This window comes from Colobus angolensis, unplaced genomic scaffold (genome assembly GCF_000951035.1).
Source record: "Colobus angolensis palliatus isolate OR3802 unplaced genomic scaffold, Cang.pa_1.0 Scaffold19, whole genome shotgun sequence".
NCBI classification, from domain to species: Eukaryota; Metazoa; Chordata; class Mammalia; order Primates; family Cercopithecidae; genus Colobus; species Colobus angolensis.
The window spans coordinates 6,247,724-6,258,110 of record NW_012115043.1 but is presented as its reverse complement, the minus strand read 5'-3'; the positions used below and the strand labels follow the sequence as shown (position 1 = coordinate 6,258,110).

Genomic DNA, 10,387 nt, shown 5'->3' with positions numbered 1-10,387 from the left:
GGAGGCTGAGGCAGGAGAATGGCGTGAACCCGGGAGGCGGAGCTTGCAGTGAGCTGAGAGCCAGCCACAGCACTCCAGCCTGGGTGACAAAGCGAGACTCCGTCTCAAAAAAAAAAAAAAAAAAAAAAAAGGAAAAACTGTTCAGGTCACCCCACAGTTACGTCATCACGGGCACAGGATAAAATACTGCTCCTTACCAGGCAGGGCTCAAAGGCCTGTTCCCTGTCTATGGCCTTGGCCCCTCCCTCACCCTCCAGGACTCTGCAGATGCAGCTCCCTCAGCCAAGGCCGGCTTCCTTCCCTGTCCCTGGGAAGCTTCCTGCCCCCTCTGTCTTCCTGGGTGCTGTCCCTCGTGCCCCCATAGCACCCTGTGCTTCCCTATTACAGCACATATAACTTTGTAATTGCTTCACTCAGTCTTTCTCATCCACTAACTTTTTGCTCCATGAGGGAGGGGCTGTGTCGGTCTCATTCACCACAGTGTCCCCAGCATCCAGCATGGTGGCTGGGGAGCTCAATAAATGTATGCTGTGTTTATAAAACGAATGAAGACCTGCCTTCAAGGAACTCACAGCTTAGTGGGGGAGATAAACCAGATACAGGACCACATCAGTGCCAGGCAAATCAAAGCAGGATTTATAGGGTGTAGGTGCCAAATGAAGGCTCCAGACCACAGGAATTATGAGTATATGTGGAGAAGGGAGAGTGGGGTTTCTGCAGACCTTCAGAGCTGGGATGAAAGTGCACATCATCTAGACTAACAGTTTTCAGATTGTTTTTAGCTCCTGAAGTGTTTGTCTTAGCACAAGGAGGCTTCAGCAATAACAGGCTAAGATCAGAGCTGCTCTGGGAGAACAAGGGCCAGGGGCATGGGGGCCCGGAGTCCAGTGCTCCTGCCCGAGGTACTGCCCAATACAGCCAGACCTGCTCTGAGCACATTTTGAAAACCACGGCCGGGCGCAGTGGCTCAAGCCTGTAATCCCAGCACTTTGGGAGGCCGAGATGGGTGGATCGCGAGGTCAGGAGATCCTGGCTAACACGGCGAAACCCCGTCTCTACTAAAAAATACAAAAAAAAAACTAGCCGGGCGAGTTGGCGGGCGCCTATAGTCCCAGCTACTCAGGAGGCTGAGGCAGGAGAATGGCATGAACCTGGGAGGCGGAGCTTGCAGTGAGCTGAGATCCGGCCACTGCACTCCAGCCTGGGCGACAGAGGGAGACTCCTTCTCAAAAACAAAACAAAACAAAAAACCACACACCCATGCCCTCCTTTCACAGTTCAGGAAACTGAGGTTCAGACAAGGCAGGTGCCTTGCCCAGGGTCCCAGGACTAGGCCCCCGATTATGTAACCTGTCACTTAATGCCTTGTCCATCAGAGGGATCAGCTGCTAGAGGAGGGGCTTTGAGCTGTCTTGGTGGAGGACAGGGTTTCCAAAGGTGAAACCTTCACTTTCAGAAAGAGGGCAGGCAAGGATGGATGGTGGATGCTGCCTCCACCTTTTGGCTCATCCACAGCAATGGTTCTCAATCTCAGTGCTTATTGCAACCACCTCAGGAAACATTACTGATGTCTGGGCCTCACCTTCAGAGGTTACGATATAATTGGTCTGGGGTGTAGCCTGAGCATTGGGATTTTTTCCTATAGCTCTCCAGGTGATTCTAATGTGCACCCAAGACTAAGCATCACTGAATGGGGACAGCTGACCTTGATCTATACCATGCCACCGTGAATATCAGACCCATCTGCACATTTTTTTAATTTAAAGGCCCCTGGGTTCCCCCCAGATCCACTGACTGGGACCCCGCAGGATAAGCCCTGAGAGTCTGCATTTGCAAAGGTTCTGCTGCTTGGTTAGCTTTTGGGCCTACAGGACTGTAGAAGCTATCAGGCTTGCCTCAGGCCCCCAGGTGGGTGAAGATGTCACCTTCAGGCCACAGGATGGGGCCCCCGGAAGTCAGTGGTTCCAAACATGTATTCCTCCTCCACCCTGTGAACTGGGAAACAGGCTAAAAGAGGTGGCCTGGCCTGTGGACCCTCACACGTGGCACCCAGGCCTGTCCTGCAGGGAGGCAGTGAGGGCACATCAAGCCTTGTGGAAGGAAAGGAGTGCTGCACAATTTCTTTTTTATCTTCTCTCCCTGACTCTTCTAGCTGCTCTGTCTCTATCACTTGACGCCCTTCCTCCTGGGCCATCTGTCATTTTTCTTGGCCAAAAAGGATTTACTGCAATATGCGGCTTTCAGCGGGAGAAGGAATCTGAACCCAAAAGGCTTGTTCAGTTACCAGGACTTCACAGAACAGACAGAAATACTAACTTGGTGGGGGAGGATAGATGAAGTCATCCAAAGGCCCCTCAGACCCACTCCTTGGGGCCTGGCTCCTGACTGCTGTCTGGGGAAGGCCACCCAGAGATCCAGGGGGCCAGGCAGGTGGTCAGTCTGTATCTGGAAACACAATGTTCCCAATGCAGTGAAATTCTTCCAGCTCACCCACTGGGAGGCCAGGGCCCCAGGCTGGCTCTGACTCATCCTTAGACCCCCAGAGTGATGGCCTGAGACCTCAGCCTTGTCACAGGGCCTGAAGGGACTGGGGAGGCATATCAGAGCCCCACTGTGCACCTGGCCCCTCACAGCCCTCCTGGGCAGCTTTTTGGCCAAGACCCTGGCCTTTCAGTATCAGCTGAAGGTAGGGGTGACTTTAGATCTGCTCTTAAATCTCAGATCAGCCTATGGTGCTGTCCTAAGAGGTTCTCACACAGAAAATGAGATAAAAGGCATTGTGCAACCAAGAGGCAGAGTCAGACCAGCCGGCCTCACCCCAGCGCTGCCACTGACTGACTGCATGAACTTCCCTGGCCTCAGTTTCCTCATCTGCAAAGTGGTCATAACGTAATAGCAACCTTGCAGAATTGAGAAAACCTAACTGAATACCCTCAGAGAGAGAGATTCATGCAAAGAAAATGTTCAATAAATGTTAGCACCCCTCCCTGCCATTTTAGCCACATGGGGGTCGCTATGTTGGAAATTCTCCTCCAGGACAGGGTATGAACTGATGAACCCAGAGTAGAGTAGAAGCAGGAGTGGGTGGGCAAGGGGACCAGGTGCATTTCCCCAGCCCCACCCCAGCTCCTGTTTGAAAGTCACTTTCCTTCTGCCATTCCCTCTTGCAGGAGCAGGTAGCTCTGGACCGCAGGGACCCAGCATTCTATACTCATCAGTGATGATGGAGGTGTCCAAGCCTTTTGATGGCGGGGCAGGAACAGGAGAAAAATGAAAAGTGCCAACTACCCTGGGAACAGCCATCCAACCACGAAGCGTCCCAATGTTTAGAAAACAACACAATGAGGGATGTTGCTTTCAGCTGGGGACATGGGGGTGTAGGCAATGGCATTCAGTGTCACCTCCTAACCCTACTTACAATCCTTCCATGCCTCCTTTTGGCTATTGGGTCATTTATCAAATTCTCAGGCCAGCCTTCAAGACCCCTAAATCTACCCCCAATTCTCTGTCTCATCTCCTACCAGCCTGCCTCATGCACCCCCTCCTCCAACAAGACTGGTCAGATCAGGGCCTCCCAAACACTTCCCTCCCACCTCCACTCCTTTATTCACACTGTCCTTCCCTCCTGGAATATCGCCCCTTCTCCTTCCTTCAGAGTCAGATCTTATCCATCCTTGAAGTCCCACTCAATGCTTGGTATCTCCATGAAGCCTTTCTTGATCTCTAGAACCTCCTTGTGGTAGATTGAGAATGATCATAAAAATTTTTGCAGCCTCTCCCACCAAGAGATGGAGTCTGTTTTTCCCCTGTTTAAGTTTGGAGTGGTCAGTGATGTGCTTTGACCAATAGAATGAGGCGGAATTGACTATGTACAATTTCAGCCTAGGCCTCAAGAGGCCTCAAGAGGCCTTGCCCTTGGAACCAAGTAGGGTGGCTTGCTGGAGATATGTGGCCCAGCTGACAAGTATCACCACCCACTGTACAGTGAATGAAGCCATCTTAGATCATTCAGCCCCAAGTAAGTCACCAAACTGTAGCCACATGAGACTTCAGGTGAGATGAGCAGAAGAACCCCCTAGCTGAGTCCACCTTAAAACTGCCAATCCAGAGAATCATGAGCAAATAAATGGTTGTTTCGAGTCACTAAGTTTTGGGGTAGTTTGTTACACAGAAATAGATGACAGAAACACCCCTATAACACTCATACCACTTCTCCCAGGTATCTTTTGACTAGCACCTCTTTTTAAGCACTTTGGGGGCCCTCACTCCTCTGCAGGTGTTCTTATATTCTTGGCTTATATTAGGGGTCAAGACCTGCTTCCAAATATTAGCGTGGCTCAGAGTGCTGTCCTTGGAGTGTCATCATGAGTCTCCACCGTACTTCCAATAGAGTGAATTCTATTAGAAGAATAGGGCCGGGCGCGGTGGCTCAAGCCTGTAATCCCAGCACTTTGGGAGGCCGAGACGGGTGGATCACGAGGTCAGGAGATCGAGACCATCCTGGCTAATATGGTGAAACCCCGTCTCTACTAAAAAATACAAAAAACTAGCCGGGCGTGGTGACAGGCGCCTGTAGTCCCAGCTACTCGGGAGGCTGAGACAGGAGAATGGCGTGAACCCTGGAGGCGGAGCTTGCAGTGAGCTGAGAGCCGGCCACTGCACTCCAGCCTGGGCGGCAGAGCAAGACTCCGTCTCAAAAAAAAAAAAAAAAAAAGAATAGAACATGAGTGAGTAGAACTTGGGCATAGTAGACTCTGATGTTCCATCCACATACCCTTTCACTGCAGGACTTACTGCCCCAGATGCTGGGAGAGCTGGGAGACACTCTTCAGTTGTCTGCCCCTTCAGGGATTACCTTAACAGCAGAGATCCACTTACCTCAGTCATCCCCTTCCCACATGCAATGACTGATTGAGGCAGGGGTATAAAGGCCTGACCATCTCAGCCCCACTTAGGACAACCCTGAGGGGCCGTAGATGCTCCAGATCTTTGGAGTTGGTTGATGCTGTTGTTGGGCCTATGCCACAGCCCAAAAGGTGAAAACTATGTGGCTACTCACCTGGCTCCAGCATCACAGCCCATCAGCTCTGGGCCCCCCAACTCACCTGGCTCAGGCTCTGCCTCCCTGTCTTCTGCAGAGCTATGATGGCCCTTTGCAGGGGATATCCCAGGGCGACCACTGGCCCAATGAGGTCTTGCTCCTCCTGGCTCAGGGCGGATAGCAGGTCAGCCGCAGTATCAGGGTGTGACTTGTGGGGGTTGAGAGGCTGGGGTGCCCCCCCAGGAGGTGGCAGACAGGTGTACGGGCTGAGGGACTGAAATACAGACAGACTGGACATGTCAGTTACCACAGGAAGTGACACCCAGTTGGGCTGGACATTTTTAAAAATGCCTTTATGTACCACCTTCTGTACGGAGTGTAGGGGCTAACATTATGGAAGGCTTAGAGTCCTGTAGACCCCAGCTCTCTAATGCTTACTCAGTATACTCATATGAAAAATGAGGGCAATCCCTAAGCTACTTCATGGGACTATTAGGAGGCTTAAATAAGACAATGTGAGGGGCTGGGCGTGGTGGCTCATGGCTGTAATCCCAACAGTTTGGGAGGCCAAGGCAGGTGGATCACCTGAGGTAAGAAGTTCGAGACCAGCCCAGCCAACATGGTGAAACCCTGCCTCTACTAAAAAATACAAAATTAGCTGGGCGTGGTGGCACATGCCTATAATCCCAGCTACTTGATTGGGGCAGGAGGCAGGAGAATTGCTTGAACCCAGGAGGCAGAGGTTGCAGTGAGCAGAGATTGCACCATTGCACTCCAGCCTGGGCAATAAGAGCGGAACTCTCAAAAAAAAAAAGCATGGTTAGGAAAGTGACTAGTGAAAGAAATATGAGGTCTATTCTACTATCCCATTTTACAGACATTGAAATCAAGGTTCAGAAACATTAATGACCTGATTAAGCAACACACGCTTGGCACCTCAACCCTACTCAGGTTTTTTGCCCCACACCTTGCTGAGGGAGGAGCAGGGGTAGGTCTTCCCAACCAGGCCCTCCTTCTTGAGTTCCTTCTTGAGTTTGGTTGGGCTGGGGTTTGGCAGGGCATGGAGCAGGGGAGGAACTGGGCACACCAGCCCTTCGGTTGTGGTGTTGGAGAAACGGAAACAGACCTTGGATTAAGGAGGGTGACTTGAAGGCATTTCAATTGGTTTGGCCAGCGTCACCCCAACCCTTCTCCCATGAGGAGGTACCTCTCTGCCAGCCCTGAACGTTTCATCCTGTCCCCTCCTCCCAAGGAAAACCCAGCCGCCGCCTGGCTCCTGGGGTAGAGTGTGTATGTAACACACATGAATTCTCCACCCATCCACATCTTCTCAGGGCTCTCCCGCCACGACCTCACCCTAGGATCTACCCTTTATTACCTCCAGGGTGGAGAACATCAAAGTTTAGGAGCTGAGTCTACTCTTGTGTCCTTGAAAAAGATTCTTTGCCACTCTGTGCCTCATTTCCATCATCTACAAAATACTGTCTCACCCCCACAGGGTTGTTGTGAGAATTCAATTCATCTTGGCCAGGGAAGAGCCATCCTGGCATCAACATCTGGTCTTGTATGTGGGCGTGGCTCATCGCGATTACAGGGCCTCTTCTCTACTGTGTATGCTCTAAACAGCCGGGTGAAGGGTTGTTGGCTCACTGTGCAGGTAGAGAAGGGGTGGTTCAGTGACTTGCCTAAGGTCACACGCCGGTGCATGTAAGAAACCAGACCTCAGGTCTCTGTCTTTCAGATTGAATTCTACCTTGGTCTTATTCTGCAGCATCTCCTGGCCTTACTGTGGGGCTGCTGGGGAGCAGAAAGCTGTGCCCCGCTGCCACCTTCTGCTGCCAATCCTGACCCACCCCATGTTTTGTGGAGTCTGATACTTATATCATTTGGAAGCGACCTCAGAGAAAAAGAACACACAATTATGAACACAAAATTGGGCACAAGGCCTTGGAAGAGACAAAGGGAGGAGCCTGAGGCTTAAGCTTCTGTGGTTTCACTGTAGGGTCACTTCTCCCTGCTCTTCAGGGTTCACTTCCTCCGTCCTGAAACCTTCTCAGCCTATAGCAGCCATGACTCTCCCTCAACACCTGATTCCGCTGTACAGTGCAGGGCCTGATCCCACACCCTCTTAGCCAACTCTCCATGTCCTGTGGTTTTGACACTCCCAAACCCAGTGTCTGGCAGGAAGTAACTGTGCATTGAATATTCCTTGATTGAGCCTCCAGCTTCCCCAGCCTACAGCAAACCTCACCCGGTGGGAAGCCCTAGATTTGCGTTCATCAATTCAACAGACATCCACTGAGCGCCCCCTATGGGTCAAGTCGGCAGCTGGGTGCTCTGGAAACAAAAATCAATGCGATCCAGTCCCTGCCCTAAAAGAGCTCAACCTCTGTTGGAAGAGACAGTTTCTGCATAATTAAAACCACTATGACCTGCGCCCTAAAAAAAGCAAGGCAGGCGCAGTGGGAAACGAGGGGAATGAGGGATTCTGAGCAGGGACTGCTCTACTCTAGGCAAAGGGCCGCAGGAGGACAACACTGGACAGGCCCAGGTCGGAGCAGGTCAAGGGAGGACACAGGAGCGCGCGGGGTAGGGGACCGAGGCTGCGGGCCGGGCTGGACACCCAGATTATGGGGCCTCGGCTGCTGAGCGGCGGCATTGGCGGGACGGGCAGAATCCTTACCGCGACCGTGGGCTTGTGGCTCCGTAGCTGGGGGATGGCGCCGGCTGTGGAGGGCCGCGGGGGCGACGCGGGGGCTGCGGGGCACTGGGGCGCGGGCCCCGGAGGTGACGCGGATCTGGGGGACAGCGCAGGGCTGGGGCACAGGCTCAGCGCGCGGCGGCCGCGGAAGCCGTGCAGGAGGGCGCGGGGCCGGGCGGCCAGCTTCCCCTCGGAGAGTCGCCGCCTTGCCCCCGCCAGCTCCGACCGCACGCTGCGCAGCACGTCCAGTGAGCACAGGCGACGGCCGGGGCCGGGGCTCGCCGGAGAGCCCGGTTGGAAGCTGCGTGGGCTCGGCTCTTCCTCGCTGCCAGAGGAGGCTTCTGCCTCGTCCTCACCCTCCTCTTCCTCCGGCCTTTCCTGGTGTCCGGCCTCCTGGTCTCTGATTGTGGCAGGCGCCAGCCCATGTTCGGGGCTGACTAGCAGGAGCCAGGCTGGAGGGGCTGACGCTGTCCCCGGGTCACCGCACTGGTACGGGCTGGGTCCCCGGCCGGCAGCCTCCACCCAGAAGAGTGCCCTCCTCTCCAGGCTGAAGTCGTGCTGTGGAAAGAAGGCGATGTAAAGCCTGGGGCAAACCAGGACCCCGGGGTCACAACACTAACCCCTGGCCTGGGGGACCCTGTTCAGCCAGAGACTCTCTAGGCCTGGACAGCCTCAGATTCTGAGCCATGGGCTTCCATCACAGCCCACTCTCTACCCTGGGTTTTATAGCTAACACTGTGGTCGATGGATACCAGTAACAGTTTAATGGCAAACTGGCATAAATGACAAAGTGATGGATTCGTTAATAGAATGAAATGTAATTAAATCCAACATCTAAATCCCTTTGCCATTCAGTATGTAGTTGAGCAAAAACTACTTAAAAATTTTCTCCAATTAAACTTATTCTTAGCAAAGAAGCTTTCACCTGAGCCCAGCACAGTAGGCCCTGTCTCAAAAAACAAAAGCAGGTCAGGCACAGTGGCTCATGCTTGTAATTGCAGCTCTTAGGGTGGCCAAGGTGGGAGGATCACTTGAGCCTGGGAGTTCAAGACCAGCCCGGGCAACATGGTGTGAAATCTCATCTCTACAAAGAAATATAAAAAATTAGCCAAGCATGGTGGCATATGCCTAGTCCTAGTTACTTGGGAGGCTGAGGTGGGAAGATCGCTTGAGCCCTAGAAGAGGAGGTTGCAATGAGCTGAGACTGCACCACTGCACTCCATCCAGCCTGGGCAACAGAGGGAGACTGAAAAAAACAAAAACAGCTCTTTCCCTAAGCAGCCTGAGGTAATCTGTGAAAATGGTTCACTATTCATTTGACCTGGAGAACCCCACAAAATCGTGCAAATCAAGAGGTTCAAATCTTCATGGTCACTTTAAGAACACTCGTGAAACTGCCCAGGCCATCAAGGGTATGCATACACGAAAAGCCATTAAGTATCTGAAAGATGTTACTTTATAGAAATAGTGCGTACCATTCTGACGTTACAATGGTGGAGTTGGTAGGTGTGCCCAGGCCAAGCAGTGGGGCTGGATACAAGGTCGGTGGCCCAAAAAGAGTGCTGAATTTGTTTTTGAGACGGAGTCTCATTCTGTCACCAGGCTGGAGTGCAGTGGCACGATCTCGGCTCACTGCAACCTCCACCTCCTGGGTTCAATCGATTCTCATGCCTCCACCTCCCAAGTAGCTGGGATTACAGGCACATATTGCCACAACCAGCTAATTTTTTGTATTCTTAGTAGAGACAGGATTTCACCATGTTGGCCAGGGCTAGCTGTCCTTTAAATTCAAGGAACAAGCCCCCATGGACTCAGCCTCAGACCCACAGACCTAGAAGACAGAAACACAGAGACACACTTACCATAGAACCCAGCAAAAGCTCCCCGCAGGGCGGAACACTGAGTTCTGGCCCAGGAAGAGGCTCTGTGCCTATCACAAAGCCCTTAGGCAACTTGAAGGTAACACCATCGAGGGCATTCATTCTGTCAGAGGAGTGTGGAGATGGCTGGCAGGACTGGGGTGGGCTGCTTGATGGTAGGGAGAGAGAGTCGAGTCCTGAGGACCAGGCTCAGGCCTCAAATGGCCTCACTGCTCTCCTGTGTGGTCACTTAGCTGAGCCCCAAACAGCTGGAAGGGAAAAGGTGAGGGGGCCAGTGCTGCATAAAGGAAGGAAATGAATAAAAACAAGAGCATTCACACAGACAGGAATTCACTATTTCATATTTCAGTCATGCTCTAGACCATTGTTTTCCAAAACATGGTCCACAAAACTAGTTCTAATGCATTTTATCAAAATAATTGTCACCCAAATGTTTAAGAAACAAACAGTATTAATTTACATAGACTCTTCCAGGGAAGAAGAAAATAAGGAATACTTTCTAACTCATTCTGATTTTAGCATAACCTTTTTTTTTTTTTTTTTTTCTGGGACGAAGTCTCGCTCTGTCACCCAGGTTGGAGTGCAGTAGCCTGATCTTACCTCACAGGAACCTCCAGCTCCTGGTTTCAAGTGAGTCTTCTGGCTCAGCCTCCCAAGTAGCTGGAATTACAGGCACCCACCACCACGCCCAGCTAATTTTTGTATTTTTAGTAGAGACGGGGTTTCACCATGTTGGCCAGGCTGGTCTCAAACTCCCAGCCTCAG

The 10,387-nt window shown here is 52.2% G+C and overlaps 1 protein-coding gene across 1 annotated transcript in view; it reads right to left on the bottom strand.

The window, feature by feature from the left end:
- Window positions 1-10,387, bottom strand: part of UBAP1L (ubiquitin associated protein 1-like) — a 21,350-nt gene that overhangs the window by 2,571 nt on the left and 8,392 nt on the right. The window contains exons 2-4 of the mRNA XM_011940394.1: window positions 9,605-9,899; window positions 7,725-8,300; window positions 5,106-5,315 (exon numbers count right to left, since the gene is read on the bottom strand). Of these exons, the coding sequence (XP_011795784.1) occupies window positions 5,106-5,315; window positions 7,725-8,300; window positions 9,605-9,724 (906 nt within the window). The 5' untranslated portion in view covers window positions 9,725-9,899. The remainder of the gene's footprint in view (window positions 1-5,105; window positions 5,316-7,724; window positions 8,301-9,604; window positions 9,900-10,387) is intronic.